At 37.7% G+C, this 22,496-nt stretch overlaps 1 protein-coding gene and 1 long non-coding RNA gene across 4 annotated transcripts in view; one reads left to right on the top strand and one right to left on the bottom strand.

Moving 5' to 3' along the window:
• Positions 1–14,779, top strand: part of adgra1a (adhesion G protein-coupled receptor A1a) — a 38,517-nt gene extending 23,738 nt beyond the window's left edge. For 2 of the 3 annotated variants that reach the window (XM_016662638.1, XM_016662639.1), the window contains exons 4-7: positions 7,542–7,665; positions 8,262–8,413; positions 11,059–11,154; positions 11,253–14,779. In XM_016662638.1, coding sequence (XP_016518124.1) covers positions 7,542–7,665; positions 8,262–8,413; positions 11,059–11,154; positions 11,253–12,741 — 1,861 coding nt within the window. In that variant the 3' untranslated portion in view covers positions 12,742–14,779. Of the gene's footprint in view, positions 1–7,541; positions 7,666–8,261; positions 8,414–10,532; positions 10,556–10,622; positions 11,155–11,252 lie in introns of those variants that run through there. The other variant, XM_016662640.1, reaches the window with a different exon arrangement.
• Positions 14,780–15,628: 849 nt separating this feature from the next.
• LOC107833429 (uncharacterized) lies at positions 15,629–17,432 on the bottom strand. Its single transcript, XR_001659174.1, has 2 exons — positions 16,787–17,432; positions 15,629–16,555 (listed from the first exon to the last, which is right to left on the bottom strand). It is a non-coding gene; the product is annotated as an uncharacterized LOC107833429 (long non-coding RNA).
• Between the last annotated feature and the right edge of the window lie 5,064 nt (positions 17,433–22,496).

Below are 22,496 nucleotides of genomic sequence, written 5' to 3'. Positions count from 1 at the left end.
ATACTAATGTGCTTTCAGGATCTGCAACATAAATTCCACCTAGATAAGAAACACTGCTTATATCTTCAATTCAGAGACTTCATAAGAACAAGTTAAAATAATGAGCTGACAAAACCTGCCAAGTCAACTTTAGAAAAAATGTTAAAGGACAGTTTGAAGAAAGGTATATCAGAATTTTGTTACATTTATCTGAAGGATCTCATGATAGACTTAAGGCTTGGAAGGAAGATTTACTGCTAGAGTTATCTGATGAAGATTGGCAAACAGCATGCACATTTTCCAATACTAGCTCTATCAGCACAGCTCTTAAATGATCCATTTCAAATGGTTAATGCGGGTTTACATGACACCAGTGAACCCCAATAGGTATAGCAGGGGGATACCTGATGTATGTCCAAAATGTACAGAGGACAGAGGAACTCTGGTTCACTGTATGTGGTATTGTAGGAAAATTATACTGTTTTGGAAAGAGGTAAAAGATGTAATTGGGAAAATAATTTCCAAACAAATAATTTTGGATCCAAAGCTGTTTGTGTTTGGACTGTACCCTGAAAAACAATTATACTAAAAATGGACGAACATTTATAAACTTAAGTTTGCTCAATTTGAAAAGATGTATATCATTGTTCTGGAAAAGATTCTTGGATCGACTGTAAACCAATGGTTGCGGCAGATGTTATCTGTCCTCCCTCTGGAATCGATTATATATGTATTAAAGGGCAAACAGGATCTGCTTGTGTTCATCTCTCTTCATTATGTATGTAAAGGATCTGAGCATCCCAGAGGATGGAGAACATGTTAACTGCAGTTCCCAAAGACAATTCTATTAGAGGACATACACTTTTGAATTTAATATCTCAATATAAAGATAATATGTGGAATATGTGATGGGTTGTATTAGAACCAAGGATTATGAGAGGCGTTTTGTTGATTTGTTTGTATTTTATTTTGATCTGAACAGTTCTACTAATACTGCTGTCATACTTTGTAGAAAGTTCAAACTGTTTGTCTAAAGTGCTAAAATTCCAATTAAAATATTTTTGAAAAAAAAAAAGAAAAACTGAGTCAATGGAAGCAACCAGTGAACAATAATGAGTCCAGAAGGTAGATCTACAGAAGAGGGAGTTAAGATGACAAAGGAACTAATTATTACAGTGGCTGACAAACGTGCAGCAACCTGCGAAACAAACCTCTAACATGTTAAAAACAAAAATGCAACAGAAAGGCACTACAACCAAACAAACAAACAAAAAATGCAATCAAAAAATGCTGTATTCACAGGGAAAAGGAGCAAGAGGGTGAAATTCTACAAATAGCAAAAACAGCAAACTCTCTCCACCAAATGGGAGTGCTCCAGACCACTAGGAGGAGTTGAACAAAGAACAAATCATATCGCATTGTGTAGAAACCCATTTGTGTACACTTATCCAAAGCAGTAAACAATTATTTTACCACAATACCTTCACACAGAAAGCTTTTTACTCTGACTTTGTTTCGTATATATAGCTAAAGTTGGCTTCTGATTGTAGCTTCCAATTTGGTAAATGACTAAAGGGCGAGTCCACCCAATTCTTCACAACCTTGAGTGTCTTTAATCTGCTCTAGCTAAACACTGCAATGTGAGACGCTAATCGTTACTAGGATATTTTGGCCATCATTCAAACCCTGTAGTTTTGTTTTTTTAGTAAGTTTCTTTCTGAATAGCACTAGCCTACCAATTATAATCTATTCTGTCATGTATAAGCATACAGAAAAGTTTCCATGATTATCCAAAGTATAAAATAAAAATGTCGCTGTTTCCTGAATTTGATGGTAGGATATGTTTGAAATAATGGGCTAATGCTATAGATTATATATATAAAAAACTTAATTAAATGATGATTTACCACCTCATAATATTTTTTCACACTTCTGTTGCCAGTTAAAAACTAAAAATAAAAACCTTTGCTCCTTTCATGAGATTTGCTTATACATTATTAGTCTCAACTGATTAAACATTATGAACAACTTTTGAGTTGTGTCATGAATTGTAGTGGTGAGGTGGACGCAGTGGACCCAGGTATGGAGAGTAAATGATGGTTTAATGATGAACAAACAATAATCCAGGCAGCACAGGTGAGCTCAGATACTAACAACTGGTAAAATATACACGACTACAGGCAGAATAGACGACAGACTAAACAAGGACCCAACAAGGAACAAGAGACACAGGTGGGATTAAATACACAGAGGGTAATCAGGGGAATGAGACAAAGCTGGGATCTATCAAGGGGTAGCTGGGACAAAACAGACTCAACTTACACAGAAACCAAAATAAAAACACAGAAAACTCAAATTCTCACAAGTTGATTCTTTCCATTATTCATTTTCTCTGCATTCAAAAGCAAGAAAAATTAAAATGATTATTTCATATTTAATTTTTACCATCTTGCACCTAGCCAGAATTGGTGCTTTTTAATTGGATGATTTATCTATAATACAATTTAATACCCTTAACATCAGCATATAAACTCATATATTACAGAATAAACAGGGACAAAAATGTTTTCATAAAATTTATTTATTAGACTGACAAAGGAGCAGATAATCAGCTGACATGTTCAGCATATCATGACAAAATATTCCAATATTGTAAGTATATAAAAAATGGGGAGAGAGTGAAGAAGATCTTGACAGGTCAGGAGGGGAAGAGGATTACTGGGAGTTTCTGCCAAGCTGCATGCATTCAAACCTGGAACTGTGACCTCTCCCTCTGCATAAAACAAAACATTTTTTTTACAAAGTTCACACGGCACATAAGAGGTCAATCAAAAAGGTGTACATTTCATACACACACCATACAAGCAGAAGTGAAAGTGTTTTGTTTGATCATTCAAGGGTATTGCATTAAAATGTTTTTCTTACTATGAATTTACATACTTAAAAAATCCAAGGAAGGGAATTAAAGTCATTGGTATTGGAACAAAAGACTGGCAAAGTTTAGAAGACACCTGGGTCAGGTTGGGTGCAGATCCCTGGCTGGTAAGAGTGCATGTGTTATTTTGTGGACAGGCAAACTGGGGTTGCCAGTGTTGGCCGGGTGGTTTTGCAGACTCTTTAGTTTTCTGCCCCATCCATCACTATGTTTGGGGGATGTTGACCCAGCTGATTGGGAGATGCAACTAGTTGTAATGTGTGCTGTGTGGCAGTTGGATCCCTTTTCGGATGTGGCGTCACTGACGTTTTGCTTGGTTTGGTGGTGACCATAGCTCTGGGCTTGGTGATGGTTGTGTGTGGAGTTTGAGTACCTGTAAATTCTAGACTCTATCAGGTAAAAATAGTGCACAAAAATCCGCGTAGGACGGCGAAGTCCTAGCGCAAAAATTTGCGTGACAGGTGGACGGAGCCTGGTGCTGCAAGGTTGGAGACCTTGTCCTGTTAGGCGACGGGGCCTGGATAATACCCGTGTTAAACAGACGGCGGAGTCCGGCGACGACAGGCGCTTAAATTCCGTAACAAAAGTATGTTTTTATCTTTTTTTTTTATCTTTTTTTTTTTCCAAAATCTCTCTCTTTCTTGCTGTTTGTTCAATGTCACATGCTGTTTTTATTTTGTTTTTTAATTATGTAAAGCACCTTGAAATGCCTTGCTGCTGGGGATTTTAAAGCTCGTCTTAAAACCCATCTATTTTACTTGGCTTTCAACTCTGGCGGGATCTAGTTTTAAATTGTATGTTTTTGTTTTTAAACTAAGTTTTTATTTTATATTTTTTTATTGTTATGTTGTGTTTTGATGTACAGCACTTTGCATCAGCTGTGGTTGTTTTAAAGTGCTTTATAAATAAAGTTGGTATGGTATGATATGAAATGTGCTATGCGAATAAAATTTAATTGATTGATTGATTGATGCCACCATACACCTGCTTCAATAAACCCACTGTCATCTGGACAAAACAGGCAACAAGTTGTAAAAGATTGTTTGTTTTCTCCACTGCATTTAACACAATTCAGCCTGATCTGCTCTGCAAGAAACTCCAGAAGACAGATGGAGACCTCAACAATCGCCTGGATCTATGACTACCTCACAAACAGACCACAGTTTGTGAGACTGAAGGACTGTGTGTCTAACCAGGTGGTCAGCAACACAGGAGATCCTTGGGGGACTGTACTCTCACCATTCCTTTTCACTCTGTACACTTCAAACTTCCAGCATAAGTCCGACTTCTGTGATCCATGATGGTTGTCTTATGTCAATGGTGTAAAAGTTGGGTTAGGGCATTGTAAAAGTTGTAAAAGTGCATAATTAGGGCATTCTGAGTGCAGATGCTTTGAAAACTATTGGACAAATGACTATAAGGGCAAGGTATAAATAGGAGTAAATGGTTACAAAGATGCATTTTGTCCTGGCCAGTCAGTAAACTGAACGAGAAGTGATCAAGTTTATTTGTATTACACATTTCAACGATAAGGCAGTTCAAAGTGCTTTACATCATAAAAACATCACACAGACATCAAATATGAAACAAGCAGCAAACATTACATTTTATCAAATTCCATCATCAAAATCATTAAGCAAATACACATCAATTATGTTGAGCAATGTTCCAGTAATGGCTAATCAAAGGCAACTCTAACCATGCAGGATTTTGTAGAGGATTAAGTGACTTAAGTCTGGGAAAGAAAACCTAAAGATACTGGCAGAAAGTTTCTCAGGGTGAGTTGGGAAACTTTTTGTTTTTGAACACTAGTATGATACATAGCATGTTGCATTCACCAGATCTATGTTTGCAGCCATGCTGAATGTGATAAGACGGTGACGAGGCTGTGAACAGTGCTGCACCTCACACTGACTAACTGCATCATAACACCTAAAATAAAATTATGTTGGACTATCTACTATCCAGTAGAAAATGAACATTTCCTTCATCCAAAGAAAATGTTCATTTTGCCAAACCAACTCATATTCTGAATTTCAAATAGCCCTAAAATGTTACTAGTTCTTACATTTGTAGTAAATAATTTTTTTTTAAATTTCCATATATTTTCTATAATTGTAAAGCTTACGATCCACATATTCACAATCTGTAAATAACCTCATATCAGCAATTCTCATTAATTAATCTAATAATTTTGGTGTTTCCAATAAATTCTTGACTAAGGATGTTTTGGATTTAATGTGTTTAAGTTGTTGATAGTGGAGAAACTCTTCTTTCCCAACTCCAAACCTCTGGACTAAATCACCAAAGGACATAATTTGATTATTGTGAAATATATGTTGGAGGTGAATGATTCCCTTTTCTGCCCATGATGAATAGTAGATTGGTTTATTAAATGCTTGAAAGTCTAGATTGTGCCAGTTTGGAGTATATTTACAAGGACTTAATGATGATTTTTGCAACTTTCCACCAGGCTGTCAGAGTAGACTTTATTGTGGGGCATTTGAAAGTAATTCAGTTTTTTAATTGATTGTGTAAAGAAAGGTAATTCTGATACTGATGTATTTTACATTGGTTTTGTTTGTTGTTAATCAGGAGTTATTTTCACTGTCAAATTTAATCAAATTAACTAAATATTGCATTTGATTTGCTAGATAGTAATACTGAAAGTTGGGTGCCTCTAATTCTCCAAGACATTTTTTCTTATGTAAAGTTTTTAGTGATATTCTAGGTTTTTTTATTTTTCCAATAGGATTGAGAAATGCAAGTGTCACTTGATTTAAACCAGTTTTCTGCAGGAGTAATTGGGAGAGATAGAGAATAGATAATTAAGTTGTGGAAGTACCTTCATCTTTATTGTGGATATACGGCAAATGAGTGAAAGTGGAAGGTTGGTCCAGCGCATTGGGTGACCTTCAATCTTTTTAAGAAGTGGGATATAGTTAAGAGCAAATAATTCTGACAGTCTGGGTAAATATTTATTCCTAGATATTTTATGTTCCCCAGAGTAAGAGATAATGTAGTATTTTGAGATGCAGAGTCCCATGCTCCATCAGTTAATGGAAAGATGGATTTTCCCCAGTTTATGGTGTGGTCTGAAATTTTAGAAATGTAACTAATTATATTAAAAGTTTCTTAAAAAGAATAATGTGCATCTTGTAAAAATAACAGGATATCATCAGCATATAGACTTATTTTATGTTCAATAGCTGAGTCACGGATTCCTTCAATTTTGTTATTTTTCCTTATTGCTACAGCAGTTCAATGAAAAGAGCAAACGGAGGGTGAGAGTGGGCATCCTTGTCTGGTTCCTCTATGTAGCAAAAACTAGATGATGTAATTCCATTTGTGCTTATAGTAGCTCTTGGTGCAGTGTACAGTGTGGATAAAAATCCACCCAATGAACGACTCTCCAAATCCAAATTTTTCCAATACCTTGAGCAAGAATTTCCATTTGATTTTATCAAAATCTTTCTGTACATCCAAATAAACTATCACAGTTTTTGCTTGATTTTGGTGGGAGATATTAAGTTAAATAATCTGCGGGTACTATCAATTAGGTTTCTGTTTTTGATAAAGCCAGTTTGGATTTGGATGAATTAATGTTGGGATAATTTTTTCTACTCTTGCTGCAAGTGCTTTAGTGATCATTTTTAAATCTGTGTTACTTAAAGAAAGTGGATGGCAGCTTGAAGGGTACATTGGTTCCTTATTGGGTTTCAAGTAGGGATGCTCCGATCAGGCTTTCTGCTGCCATTTTTGATACCGATCACCAATGAGGCAGATCATTGCCAATAACCTGTTAATTGACTGTTAATTTTTTTGCTTTAGCTATAAATGCTACTATGTGATCTGACAAAATTAAAAAATGATCTGGCAATAGATTCACCTAATTTAGGCATAAAACATGCAAAATACTTGCAGGCACAACACAGCAGCTTTTCAGTCAAAAGGACAACTGAAAAACCTGCAATCAGTAAAATAATATTTCATAGTAAGGCTCTCAGTACCATAAATTATACATGAGTCAAATAAATCTGCCTATATTATCTGGTGTATATAACTGAATATAAAAAGATGTAAAAATATTATTAATTTCTTGAGGGTCTTGCTGAATTTAAAATGGCTGATATGGTGGATTTTTCTTTTTTATGCTTAAGCTGATTCGCTAAGTATTGACCAACCTTATTACTATATTGGAAGTTGTTATATTTTAGTTGTTGAATAACACACTTTTTTATGGATAATTTTTCCCCATTGATGTTTTAAATTAGTTAGTTCCTCCTTAATTTGATCATCTGGATTTGTATTGTGTGAGTTTGTAAAATACGTTATTTGTTTTTCTAAATTTCTATTTGTTGTTGTTTTTTCTTGTGTGATGAATATGCTATCAGCTGTATACATATTTTATTCAGCAGCTTTAGAATTAGTAATAGTAAAAATCAGATGACAAAGCCTTAAAATTCCCAAGATAAAATGCAGCTACAATTCAACCACTTCAACCAAATTGCATGTTGAAATTACTGCGCTCAGGTCCAAAAACCTCTGCTGTTAAATCAGATGTAGACTACAGGTATGTAGACTGCAGTCTAACTACATATTTACTTTCTTTATTCACTGTTTCCAGTGTCATCCGCATCAGTAGGAAGGGCTGGCACACCCTCCTCAATTTCCTCTTTCACACAGGCCTGACATTTGGGGTGTTTGCTGGAGGCATCAATCAGATCCACTTTCCTTTGGTTTGTCAGATTGTAAGTTTGCCATCTTCTGCTCTTTTGTGTAGCTAATATTTTACAATTATATATTTTTGTGGAGCGCAGTAATTATGACCCTTTCTGTATATGGCTTAGCAGCTTGAACCCATCATTTGTAAATACATTTGAACAAGAAAAAGTCAAATTTTTAACCGTCAACTAAGTTTTAAGAAAAGCAATGTTTTCAAACCTAATACTAATCGTAGATTGTTAGTATTAGATGTATAGTACAGCACCCTCCTTGATTCCTTTAAGTTGATCAGAGTGTCAAGGGAATTAGAAATCCATGATGATCCGGGCTCCTTTTCCTTTACCATTTTTCACTTTGAAGAAGTGAAGGGAATTTATGTGGTAAAAGTGACATGTCAGAAAATTACGAAAAGAAAATATCTACTTACCTAACCTTGTTTGTATCTACAGTCTGGGCAATCCTTAAAATGACTTTAATCAACTGAAAATGTGACAAACAAGGCTGGACTAGAGTTCTAAGTTTCATTTCCAGAAAAGCATTGTCACTTCTCAATGTTTCCTGTGAATGAGATTATTACTATAATATGTAATTTTTAACTGTATTTCCTTCTTTGGTGTGATAGGTCGGCATTGTACTCCATTATGCTTCATTGTCCACCATGATGTGGCTGGCATTTACTGCAAGAAACATTTGTAAAGATGTGTGCAAAGAGCCACTTCAAGCCCAGGACAGGAGTGGTCCAGTCCAGAAACGTTCCAAGCCAACCATCCTGAGGTAGAGTTTTATTTTCAAATAAAAAACTGACAACTCTTGAGAGGGTTTCAAAGGATGGGGACTATTGTCTTAAAGCCTCTGAATCTTTCACCAGATTCATATTCAACCTTTGTGTTTCTATACACTTAATCACAAACTAGCTAACCTCACTGCTGTATGAAAATGTGAGAGGATTTCAAGGTAGATAAGAAAAGCCTCTTTTTGTGGTGAATCAACATGTTTCTTTATAGGATCACAGTCATTAATTTTTGTCAAGTTAGTCCAACTTTCAGTTTGGTGTAATTTTAAAAATTTTGAACATAAATTTCTCAGCACTTTAACTTGTCAAGAAAAACCGAGATCATCCCACTTCCCCATGCTGGAGATTTTAGTTTAACAGTAACAATCCATAAAGTTACCTTTAAAGTTAAGCACACAATAATCACACAAGTAATGTCAAGACCCAACAGTAGACTTAAACTTCAATAAAATCAATCTGGTTGTGTGTGTTGTTTTTGTCTCCTGGAAACTTTGCTTTAATTCTACTTCTTTTTTCTATCTAATCATAAGAAATAATAGTTAGGCAGAAAGAGTGTCATGAAACAGGAACAGTCGGCTTCCTGGAAGAAGAGGAAGTAAGTTTCCAGCTTGCAGATTCATAGAAATAGTTTAAACTATTCCTATTTCAAAGCATAAAAGTTTTAAAGAATGAAGTCTAAACATTTTATTGAATAAGACCCGAAGTAAAATACTTAAGTTAATATTGGTTTACTTATAAGAATATGTAAGTGTAAGTGAAAATGTACATTTGTGGAAATACAAGTAAAACAAGTAACTGTAGCTTTGGTGTCAAATAATTAGAATAATGGATTATTCTTGGTTCCTTTTCAGAAAACGTCTGTAATAACTCACATTAAGATTATAATAAGAATAACTAATAAGTTATGGTTATAATATTATAAATGAATGCTAAATCAGAGAAACTAAAAGGTTATACATGTGATTTGACATTGAACTGGAAATGGTGTAAAATGTGTAACTGTAATTAAAGATCACTGATGTTGTGTTGGAGGTCGATGGTAGGAGAAAGGTTAGGGGGAAAGAGTAACTAACAAGAGAGCAGAGAGGACCAAGGCCTTATGTGGTAACAAATTGAACAACTTAAACTTTCCAAAGAAAAGATTGGGCAGGCAACAGATGTAGGAGGACTGTTGAGCAACTCGGAGTCAATGGAACAGACATCATGTCTCCAAGACAGTGATGGATATGAGATCATCTGTCCAAGCAGTCAGCCAATGAGACAGGCACAGCAACAAAGCTAGCCAATGCAAACGCACCAAGAGGGTGGATAAACCCTTTATAAGATGGGTGCAAAAGAGGAATCTTTGGTTGGATCCTTCAGGCAGCTTTGAGCCAAGATCGAGATGGACAAAGAACTCCACAGCTGAAGAAGAGCTGGGGCCACAGAGCCGAAGACTGTTCTGCGCATGGGGACCAACCCATCCGCCCTGCAACATATGGCTTCAAATTGCACTTCTCTCATCAGCTGGGTCCGGACCCCAAAGACAAAGACCAAGGCAAAGATGAAGTTAAAGACAAAGGCAAAGAACAAAGGCAAAGAGGGAAGAAATGGTGCGTTCCTTCCCTGAGACCAGCTCGTCTACATCTCGATGGACCAGAAAGATCGTGAGACGAGGAGAAAGGAGCTACAGAGCCGCAAGACAAGAAGCTGAAGACCACTACGCACAAGAGGAAGTCACCCTAAGACCCGAGACCTGCTGCTCTAAGTCAGTACTCTTCCTGCCAGCACCCAAGACCTGTGTGACCTCACCATCGAAGCAGAGACGAAAGCTCATCAGAGATGTTGTGGACATTCAATTAATGAGTTACCTCAAAGTTCTTTGATGGTTGTAAAATAGCTATGATGTTTGATTCTGGAGAGGAAAAGGTGGAAAATGTTTGATAGGTTGCTTTTAGCCCAAAACTATATGTAAAACAACACCCTTGGGACTCGCCCGAGTCTCTAATACCAACCTGGTTCAGTAACAAGTGCAAGTTGTAATAAAAGAGTGTGACCATTAACAGGTGTGCTCTGTGGAACTAGTTGGGTGTAGGCTGCTCACTCTGGCACAGGGGGAAGGCGGGTGTTGCATCTGGACGGGGGTCATCAGAAACCAGGCGAGTCTTTCTCTGCACCAGCTTAAACAGAGTTTACTTCAGTTCTGGACAGGGTAAATCCCAATGGATTCGGGAAACTCAATTTACTTGTTAGATGGAGAGCTGCTCCTCTCAGTAGTTATGGTAGGGTTAGGGTTCTCTACTTCAGAAGGGGAAGCAGAGCAAGAAGGGGTGGTGGGGGCGTTGCGCTACAATAAACTGTTTTTTTTTTGTTGTTTGTTTTTTCAGTTCTACGACTGACAAAGGACCTCTAATACAGCACTAGTTTCAGTTGTATCTAAAACAGGAGTAAATAAATTTCACAATATTGTTAAGCCGGTGGTATCATTATTGTGAATCAGGAGGAACAATCATTATTGTTTCCTAAGTGTTTCCTTAGTAGCTTCCTAAGCATTTTCATCCGGTAGGTGGCAAAAAGACCAGATCTGTATGCTGACTGCCCTGCATCAACACATTTATTTTATAACTTTTTCACTTTTTTTTGTCAGATTTTATCTTGTGAGCGATGGAGTACCTCTGATAGTTGTAGTCATTACGGCTGTCTTTGGCATGGATAACTATGGCAGCAGAGATGGAGCATTATAGTAAGTATAGATTCAATGTATTAATTTCATTCATTCATTTATAAGTTTATCTTTACAAGGTTAACAAATAGTTTTAAGTCCCTGTTTATCATTTTCAGCTGCTGGATGGCATGGGAACCTAGTCTGGGAGGCTTTTATGCACCAGTAGGTCTTCTGGTCATAGTCATGTCTTTGCACTTGTTGATTACCTACATCCAGCTGAAGCGCCACCCAGAGAGAAAGTATGAATTACGCCTTCTAAGAGAGGATCAGCAGATGTTGTCGTCCAGTGAGTCAAACCATCATTGTCAAAGTGGCAGTGGTGGAGCTTCAGTGTCTGCTGGAGACTGTCTGCCATTTTCTACTGGTGCATCTATACTGGCTAATGAACACTCTTTTAAATCCCAACTACGCGCCACCATCTTCACACTCTTTCTGTTCCTGGCAACCTGGACTTTAGGAGCATTGGCTGTATCACAGGGACATTTCCTGGATATGATTTTCAGCTGCCTCTATGGGGCTTTTTGTGTCACTCTGGGCCTCTTCCTTCTCATCCAGCATTGTGCCAAACGGGATGATGTGTGGAATCGTTGGTGGGTTTGTTGCCCATCTAAATCAAAGATAGAAAATGTAAATACTGATGGACAGAATCAGACACAACAACTCCATCAACCACACTGCCACTTGAGTTCTCCGTGTTTAGGCAAGCAGCCACTGCTTTCATCCCTCTTACAGGGTTCTTCAGACAAAATGACACCACCTCCTCAAAGCCCAACTCCAAGTAACACAGGTCCATGTTGTGTGGCTGTAATGAGTCCACCATCCCCTATCCCATCTCTCATTGAGCCAAAGTTTTCACCACGTCCTCATTCACTTCCAGATGAGCTCCCTCGGCCAACTCTTCCCCTACAGAGATGCCTTACTGAGAGAGCAAAGTCACGCTCCTTTAACCGCCCACGACCATGCCTCCAAGACTACCGCTCACATATGGCTTCACTGAGTATGGACGGAAGTGTCCACAGCTCCCACAGGGACAGCTCTCAGCCTGCACAGCATCTAGAAGGAACACCGTTAGTTTCCAACAGCCCACTTCCAGATCATCAGCTTCTTTGTCCTAGTCCCCACTTGGATAAGCAGATGGCTTCCTGCCACACCTTTCAACGCCAAACCTCCTGCCAGAGTATACAAGACCCAGTGACTTCCTGTCATGGCCATGTTCACAACATGCATGACAGCATAACGTCCTATCACAGTCTCCTTCTGCCTTCTCAAGGGGTCCATTCTTGTCAGTGGCACATGTATGGTTCAGCTACTCCCTCTGCTAATGCAGCCTGCTGTGAGAAACTTGATTCATTTACAGTGCAATGTGAGCAAGACCCCAAAACATACAGCTGCACATTAAAGTCAGAAGATGAAGACACAGATATCCATTCTTTGGACATAGAGCAGAGAGGCTTTCCAAGAAATACTCTGCCTCGACAGCATTCCAAAGTTAGCCGCCGAGGAGTCATTGGTCGAAACAGAAGTTTGCAAGAAGATGGCCTGTTTGGCTCAGATGCTACAGGAAATATTCGGACTGGCCCTTGGAAGAATGAAACCACAGTTTAGATGTGATGTTAGTTTAGCCTTCCAATAACTGTCTTTATAGATGATTTGTATGTGTTTTGGTCTTTATGCTGTACCCTAAAATAACCTCAACGAGTCCTCACATAATTTAGGACTAAATTAAGTTGTGAAATAAATATTTTTTAGTTATATTTGATTATCAACTTAGTTTAACTACAGGTGAATCCACATTATGCTTTAAATCTGCAAGCTATATTGCATGAATGCTCAGGGGCACAGTGGTTCTTTAATTAGAAATGTAAGTGAAAAGAAAGGGGTCAAGAGTTTAAACCACATTAATTCCACTTAGATGTTTCATGTTAGTTTCTGTAAATTGTTTTATGTTAATCTAAAATGTTTGTATCTAGACAAATTTAAATACCAGCACTCACTGATTTTAAACGTTGCATAGGAACACAGACCAGGTACAAAATATGACTAGAGCCAACCGCCCTTGATTTTTTTTTGAAAAGACATGTTAATAGACTTGGCCTCTTGACTTCATATGCATGAAAAAGCTTCCAATAACTCTTTTTAGATACAATTGTCTCAAAGACAGATAATCAAACCCCTCCCAACCAGAATAGCAGGTGCTGTATAGGTGCACTAAACTGCTCAGTGTCTATATTTTCCCTGGGCATGGGTGCTAATGCAAAAGAATTTTAAAAATGTTACTTCTTCCTGCCTTTGGCTCTGTATACATGACAATATATTATATAAAATTGTCTCTTTTTAGCTTTGTATCATGTTATTCCTGTCATGGACTGGTGACCTGTCCAGGGTGACCCCACCTCTCGCCTGTTGACCGTGGGAGATGGGCACCAACACCTCTGGCGACCCCACTAGGAATAAGCGTGTTGGATAATGGATGGATGGATATCTTGTTATTATATTATTCCCTTATCAAAAACAAACCTGGAGTGCTGCTTTGATTCTTTCATGTATATTTGAAACATATTTGAATCTCCTGTGGCAACCATTCTGTGGTGTCTAAATGCTTGGTCTAGCCAAATACCACCTTTTCCATGAAGCTCCTCCTTGGAACGGCAGTCTCCAGCTGAGCTTCCACCTCATTGAGCACCTCTCCTCCTAGCCTCCCCCATTCAGCTCCTCCAGACTAGCGGCAGCAACAATTAGTAAACACCAGGTGGAACTGCGAGTCTGCTGAGCTTATTATATAAACTACGTCTCAGTCCTACGCTCCTAAGAATGTTTGTTAATGGCATAATGTAGAACCATTGTTGTGATGACGGCGGGGTATCAGAAAGAGCAGGAGTCTCTCAATGAGACAGAGGCCCAATTTCAAGAAGCTAAGTTATGAATTCAAATTTCAAGTCATGTTGCATACATACAGCACTTTTATAACAACTGAAAGTAACAGTTACTTGATTGTGGGGGTGGCCATTCATCGAATCATTTATTGTAATTTTTTTTTGCCATTTTAAGAATTTTGATTTATCGTCACCATAAATTTCAGTAAACGTTAAAAAAATTGACTAAATGTTATTTTTTTAAATTTTCTCGTGTCTTTCCACAACAATATCAATAACTATCAATAAATTTAAAAATGATTATACTAAGTCTCTAAATGCAGTTCAGTGATACAAATCACACTTCTTTACGAGATGTATTTCAAACAGGAATGTTTTTCAAGAGTAGCATTTATGTTTGCGGTGTTATGAATGTTGTGCCATGCAATCACCTAAAACAGAAGTGATGAATAGTTTTTATTATTTTTATCATTATCGTAGTACTACAAAATATTGTCATAAAATTCTTAGTACATGTCGCCCACCCCTACTTGATTGTACTATAAAGGTGCTTCAGTTCCACATTCATCTGTTCAAACAATTATACAAGTGTACAGACATGTTGGGAATGTGCAACCATCACATTGTACAGGAAGATAACGGGTTCTGTGTCCCAGAGATAAATATATAAATGTGCAGATAGACCCCAGAATAAAAGCTAAAGATGCTGCTGTCATTATCCCCAGTGAAACATGCCCTGTTCTGACTGGCCACTCAGCAAAGAATAAGTTAGTATTAATAATATATTTCATAATATATAATATATAACAATATATTTCTAATATATTTCTTTACTTCAAAAGAAATATAAAAAGTCAGATTTGTTTGCAGATGCACACAAAGACAACAATCTTCATTTCTGGACACATGTCCTGAAGCTAAAGTGAACCTGTTTGGCCATAATGCCCGTTGTTACACTTGGAGGAAGAAGAGGGATGCCTGTATCATTTTATCTTTGAAGTGTGGGGGTGGCAGCATCATGGTTTTGGGCTATTGTGCTGTGGAAGGAACTGGTGCTCTTCATGAAAAGATGCAATCATGAAGAGGGAACATTATGTAGAAATACTGAGGCAACATCTAAAGAAATCAGCCAGGAAGTAAAAGCATGGGCACAGATTTGTCTTCTAAATGGGCAATAAACAAAAGCTACAACCAAAGAAGTTATAGAATGGTTTAAGGACAACAAAGTCAGTGTTTTGGTGTGGCCGTCAAAAAGTCCTGAGGGCTACTTCACAAAACTGTTCAATACATTTTGTCTCTGTCTGATAATGAGTTGCATTTTATAAGCTCCGTTACAATTTATCTTCTGTCTTTTGATTCCCGTTAAGCTTCCACATACTGCAAAATATTCTTATATTTAATCTTGATCAGTTGGGATCAGTTGATATGAAGTGGAACAAAAAAAGTAACATGAATGAATCCGCTCTCAGATTGACTTCCACTGTTCATTGATTTGATTAAAGTTTTTTATTTGAGCATATGACAGGTATGATTATGATGGTTTTTAGTTAAAAATGGCTTGGAAATGTATATTTTAGGCTAATTAGGCATTCAATGGATCCGCTATTGTTTGCTATTTTAGCAGTGGTTTATTTTCCTTTTGTATGATGTGCTTTCAATTCCTCATAATCCTCAATCAAAAGATCTTTGTTTGATCTTTGTTTGGTGTGATGCATGGCATATGCAATTTAACTGGCAACCATAGCATCAGTGAATCTGTGATTGATCTCATGGTCTGCTGAAGAAATCTGTGGAGGCGTATTCACCTGAATAACTCAAGTCTGGGCCAACATAGCTGCACCTCCTGTGCCTGGTTTGGTCTTTGTGAAACAGATAAAGCCAGGATGAACTGATGGTGCTATGTCAAGCATAGCTCTATATTTTATCCTGGATTTGGTAATCCTACTTTTGTGAAACAGCCCTCTGGTCTCAGTCCCAGAAGGTGTGAGTAGATCTGAAAAGGTGAGTTTGAGTGAGGCGGTCTACAATATGTATTCAGTTCCACCAGTGGGAATGGTTTCAACTGGAATATGACACTATGCAGGAAAGTACATAATATTGCCCCTTTAAAAAATGAGGGCCTAACTTAAAATGAAAAATTAATTAGTATTTTAAATCTTTAAAAAAATAGATAAATAAATAGCTTTCAATACGCACAATATTAAACCCATAATATTGCTAATTAAAAATTTTGACAGCTTTTGAGCATGCCCTTTCAGATTCTGAAGAGATTTGAAAGAACCGACTGATCTTGATTTTCAGGATCCAGCATCTCTAAAGTTTACACCTTTAAATTCTGACATTTAAACATTTCAAGTCTGTATCTGTTAATTTTGGATTTCATCTGACTTTAACACAGTTATTAAAAAAATTAATGATGACTCACATACAACACATTGAAATATATGATAGACTATGTGTGAGTTTTATGTGTACAACGGTGCATGAATTATTAGACACAGATGTGGTGTGTTTGTGTAACATGTGCTTATTACTCTGGATACATCCTAACACAGGGGTGGGCAACTCCAGGCCTGGAGGGCCGATGTCCTGCAACTTTTAGATGCGTCTCAACTTCAACACACCAGAGTCAAATCATGATGTCGTTAGTAGGACTCTGGAGAACCTGACTGCACTGAGGAGGTGATTCAGCTGTTGGATTCAAGTCTGTTGAACCAGGGAGACGTCTAAGAGATGCAGGAAACCGGCCCTCGAGGACCAGGATTGCCCACCCCTACCTAACAGCTGTTTTTAAATTTATTGATAAAGTTGTATTTATTAAGTTTATACATATTTTTTCCTCAGTGATACTTTATGCTACCAAGTTCAGTCAAACTGACTTTTGAGTTTGACAATTATTGCACTAGTATGCACTATATCACGCCTCACCTGGTGAGATATTTAAAAAGTGCAATGTGCTATAAGCACAATGTTTTTATAGTGCCAAAATGATGTGCCAGTTTTCACTGTGATGACAAACTACACAAAACACATTCTCATTGAGAAACTGCAGTTTGTAGCATAATGCAAACTTTTACTCAGGTTTTAGAATATCATCAGCAACACTTTAAAGAGCTCTTCAAAATGCATGTTTTCTATGCATAATTAAGTTAAGCGTGTTTCTGTGAATCTGTCATTTAACGAGCTCTGTTCTCATGGATTTAAATTTGTGTGGTATTACAGTAGCTCCCTCAGGTTAACATACATGTGACGAGTGCCGGAAATATTTGATAAAATGTTTTTTATTGAGAATTACAAGAAAAGAAATCTAGTGACTGTATGAAATTGGCATTATTTAAAGCATTAAAATATTAACCTGTCTGTCAAAGTGAATTTGACCAAAACATTATTTATTAAATTTAAGTCCTTGGAGTTCACTGCCCTGCATATNGGAGATGTAGTTTGTAATCAATTCGTGCTCAAAACCAATTTTAAGTCAATCATCAGCCTATAAAATGCTGGGGGGGCCACATAAAATGACATGGCGGGCCACATGTGGCCCGCGGGCCTTGAGTTTGACACATGTGCCTTATTGGGTGTAGCCTCCTGAGAACTGGCCCATAGTATGTCCTTTATAATGGATATTTTGTTGAAGCTTATTTTTTGTTCATACTTTGCGTTACCCTTTCTAGCCCTACAGTACTCTTTAGAGGACATCGTGGGCTTTCCAGGGATGTGTCATGTGATAGGTTTGCATAGCGGGAAGTCCCTTTTTTTTCCTAAATCAAAATGGCTGACCTGCCAGAAACCACATTTTATGGAAAGAGTGTAGACGAGTCAAATATTTTTTTGTTTTGTTATTTCTGTCATGATAATTATTCATATTCTTGTTAATAATAATAATAATAATAATAATAATAGTTTGACCAGTGAAAACAATTTAATAATTTCTGTTTAGAAATAACAGACCTTTTCTGAATGTCAATTATAATGGACATCAGGACTATTTCAGTGTATTTAATGACTCCATATTGTTGTAGGAGAAAGACATTGTTAAGAGAAGACATTGTTAAGAGAATAAAATCATTAAATTCTGGCTTGTTATATTCTCTTGTGCTCCCGGATTCAATGGACCTTACCAAGCTCCGCCCAGAAAAGACCCCTAAAATCCCACGTGGCTGCATGTCTCACAAACAAAGCCTCGCGGAGCTTAGTTTCTATGTGTAAACATGGCGTCTTTCGTTTCAACTGACTCTACAAAGTATTTCTGAGTCGATTAGTGTAGCCTTTCTGCCAGATTTTCAAAAAAATATCAGCCACGACAATGGACAGGGGAACCAACAAGTTCATGTCATCTTTTTTGGATGAAATCAAGGTGTTTGAGCCACACGATGCCTCCAACATTGTGCGCGTCACAGCGAAATGCTACCGGTCGATGAGGAAAACAGCAGATCCTCACACCCTCAGCATAAATATAGCTGTGGACAAGATTGTTCTTGCAAGGCTGCGTTAAGTCGGTATTCATGGTTTTGATGGTTACTTTTGGAATCAGAGATTTCTGTTGTTGGCAAATGTTTGAGTGTGCCTAGGCCTGATGCTCGGTGCTAGCGTGGCTAACATGATTACAGTTTCGTAAAAAGCCTTTTCAGGTAAAATAAAACCTTTAATGTATGTCAGATACGGTACACATTGCATATTGATCTGTTCAGCTAACGTAAGACTGTGTAACAGACAGGCTTCAGGGTGTAGAAGATGTATCGGTACTGCCATTATGCTGTACTTAGCTAAAAGGTTTTCAAAATGAATGTGTTTATTATTGACTTTTTTCAGACTTGGGGGTCATTGTTNCTTCTGAAAGAACATAATGTTCAGTGGCACCTTGCATACAAAGTAAAATCACGTACTTTTTGTTCTGAAGCAGTTTGTCATCCTTACAAGTTTTTATAGCTAATGCCTACACACACGTCCACCTGTAATGCTGTTATAACACTGTGAAATATTTTAGGTTAAACATTTTCACTGATCCAGTGTGATGTCATCATAGTTGTAGTCATTAAATCACAGTGAGCAAGCTGTTACATGATGTTGATGACTGTACATGTAACGTTTAGTCCCAGTGTTTCAACATGTCTTCCTAATGGTCAGAAGTCATCTGACAGGTTGTATCTGAACATGAAACCATTTTCATAAGGATTTGCTTTTGGTTTTTTTTAACTGTTATGAATTTTTAAAAGTACAAGATGTACATCTTTAAAAATAAAGGGAAAAGCTATTTGAGCACTATGTTGTCTGCACTAAAAATAAATATTTACTGTGACATGCTGCACAAGGCCTCCCTTCTTTTCAGAACTTATTAGGCCCTGTTTACATGACAATGATCCAACGAAAATGGAATGTTTGTTCCATTTCTGTTAACACATTTACATGAAGACATTCTAATTACAATCTTTGTTTACACAGTAATGTGTAAACAATTACTGTTTACACATTACACTCAGGCTACACTGAGTCGATTAGTGTAGCCTTTCTGCCATTGAAAAGGTGTACCAGTTGGTGATAGGTTCTTTGAAACTAAGTGCGCATCTGTTTAATAAAAAAAAGTTCTACTTGAAAGCACGTCGATTCGTGTTTCCCCATCAGAGCCCGTTCCCCCAGATATTGGGGGAAAACACACACTATGTGTGTCTGATTAGGGCACATGTGACACTTGTCCCTACTGTCACACAGAGATCTGAATGGTAATCGTTTTTTTTGTTTCTCCTTAACATTAGTTTAGATATTGATTAGTGAATAGTTTAGATTTTCATTTTTAAAATTATTTTCATTAGCCTGACTCTTTAGTTAACTATTGAGTTAACTTTATCTGTCAGTTCTTTATATTTTTGTTAAATGTAACAAATTAAATTCTTTTGAGTTACCAGTTTCCTTTGGAGCTGCTGCTGGTGTGTCACTCAGAAGAGCTCCAGCTAATCGATGTCCTTATATGATTGGCAAACCTTCTCAGCAGATCATTCCATTTGTTTGTCAGGGAAAGGGGAAGTTTGGTTTTCTTTACTTTAATTTGACCATTTCTTCAATGTTCCTTCTTTTTGCCAGTTTAGTTCTAATAATATTTATTTAATTTAAAGATTTAGTCTTGTGCTGACCAGTATTTGTTTAAGTTCTAGTATGTTAAATTATCCCCTTGTATGTTAGCAGTGGTCTGATCAGCCACTATGAGTGCATGTCCCCCAGATTATAAATTGAGGAATATTGAAAAATGTTGGTGTATTTCCAGCATTACACCAACATTTGGTGTAATGCTTGAATATATTGAAAATTTTAAGTGAAATATTCCCTAATCATAAGTTGAGAAATATCAATATTTATGACAATGTTGAGATAATTGAAGGCAACAGCACCTGTAATTTTTATTTTATGTAAACTTAAGACATTTAAAAACATCACTAAAATATTTTTGTGTAATTTGTTACAAAATAATTTTTGAGTTCTGTAAACTTGTTAGGGTTCACATAAACGCCCCCTAAAATCCCACGTGGCTGCATGTCTCACAAACAAAGCCTCGTGGAGCTTAGTTTCTATGTGTAAACATGGCGTCTTTCATTTCAACTGACTCTACAAAGTATTTCTGAGTCGATTAGTGTAGCCTTTCTGCCAGATTTTCAAAAAATATCAGCCACGACAATGGACAGGGGAACCAACAAGTTCATGTCATCTTTTATGGACGAAATCAAGGTGTTTGAGCCACACGATGCCTCCAACATTGTGCGCGTCACAGCGAAATGCTACCGGTTGATGAGGAAAACGGCAGATCCTCACACCCTCAGCATAAATATAGCTGTGGACAAGATCACTGATGCCTGTTGTTCTTGCAAGGCTGGGTAAGTCGGGCATTCATTGTTTTGAGGGTTACTTTTGAAATCAGTGATTTCTGTTGTTGGCAAATGTTTGAGTGTGCCTAGGCCTGATGCACTGTACTCGGTGCTAACGTGGCTAACACGATTACAGTTTAGTAAAAAGCATTTTCAGGTAAAATAAAATCTTTGTGTGTCAGATTCGGTACACATTGCATATCGATCTGTTCAGCTAACGTAATAATACTTACACCAGCACACACTCCTTTGTTCTTATTGATCCGACGGTTGAGCTGCAAATGCGGTCGTGCCCAAGCTTTGATCCAAGCTAGGCATCCCGTTTCAGATTTTGGAAATCTGTGAATTTTAGTTCCACAAATACGATCAGGATACCTGACATCGCCTGTACAGATACCCCACTGACCATTCTTGGAGAACCATTCTTTTTCGAGTCCTGACGCAAAAACGTTCTGCCGGTCTGCTAGTCCACAATGTACATTAGCATGTGTAGCTTGTGTTTGTGAGACGGTCACGCACGTGGTAGCTGCGCTGTGATATGAAATGGGCATTAGCCAATGAAACGTGGCCCCTATGGTAAGGTCCATTCTGTGATGACAAAAATGACTCATTCGCTCCATTGAGCTGCTGCTGAATATTGAAATCCAAAGCAAAGAAAAGCCAGCATCTTTTAAAGTTCACTGCTTGTTTGTATCTTCCATCACTTCCGTGTTGAGTTTGAAACGTTTTCTTCTCTGCTGCGTCTGTTCACGCCTTGGGCCAATCAGTGAAGCTTACGTCATCCACCAAACCAGGGCCGGCCCAGCTGGACTAGCAGGGCCAACCCCGAAAAATAGCCCGTGGTAAGGCTCCGAAAGCGGCCGGAGCAGAACCGGTGGAAAAGTGGCAAAAATTGTGCCTATATTGAAATAGTGAAGTGACACCACAGCGACAATTACACAACTATTTTTATTCAATTGTCATTATTCAATATGCTTTTCTTAAAAGACCAAGCTGAGACTGCTGACCAATGACACAGTGCGATGGTTGAACCTCATGCACCTGATCAGTCCGAGACTGACGACTATAAGCTTCGCGCATTTGGTTCTTACTGACGGTCCGAAATAAAACAAAATAAAGACAGTGGATAATTGTTTTTTTGTTTTTTTTTCTAGAAAATGTTCGACCTTCACACTGAAAAATTATAAGAAATATTAAATTTATGTAAGCAAAATATGAATAGTTTTAGGAAATATTCATGTTTCCCAAAATGCATTGCGGGAAAGCTCTCGCAGCTCTGTTGTAAGAGGCTTCTGCTCTCCTCTCTGCCTCTGTCTTGGCCCCGTTTCGGCTCCGTTACCATGGTAATTAATGCCTGCAGCTGCAAGTGTGTGTGGGAGAGATAGAGACGGCGGAGCCTCAATTGACTTGTATGGGATTTTGTCGTTTTTCGCAATTTATGACTTCATTTTAACTCAGAATGCCACTAAAAATAATAGCGCACGGTAAGCTGCATGTTTTGCTACCACCTTTGTCGGGGTGCATGCAGCGGTTAGGGCTGCATTATGGGTGACTAAGAAGAATAAATAATAAAGAAACACCTTATTGCAGGGGTGTCAAACTCAATTTCACCGAGGGCCACTTCAGCATATTGGCC

The sequence above is a fragment of the Poecilia formosa genome, unplaced genomic scaffold (genome assembly GCF_000485575.1).
Source record: "Poecilia formosa unplaced genomic scaffold, Poecilia_formosa-5.1.2 Scaffold382, whole genome shotgun sequence".
Classification (NCBI taxonomy): domain Eukaryota; kingdom Metazoa; phylum Chordata; class Actinopteri; order Cyprinodontiformes; family Poeciliidae; genus Poecilia; species Poecilia formosa.
Note: the sequence above shows the minus strand (reverse complement) of the source record. Positions and strands in the feature narration are given on the sequence as shown.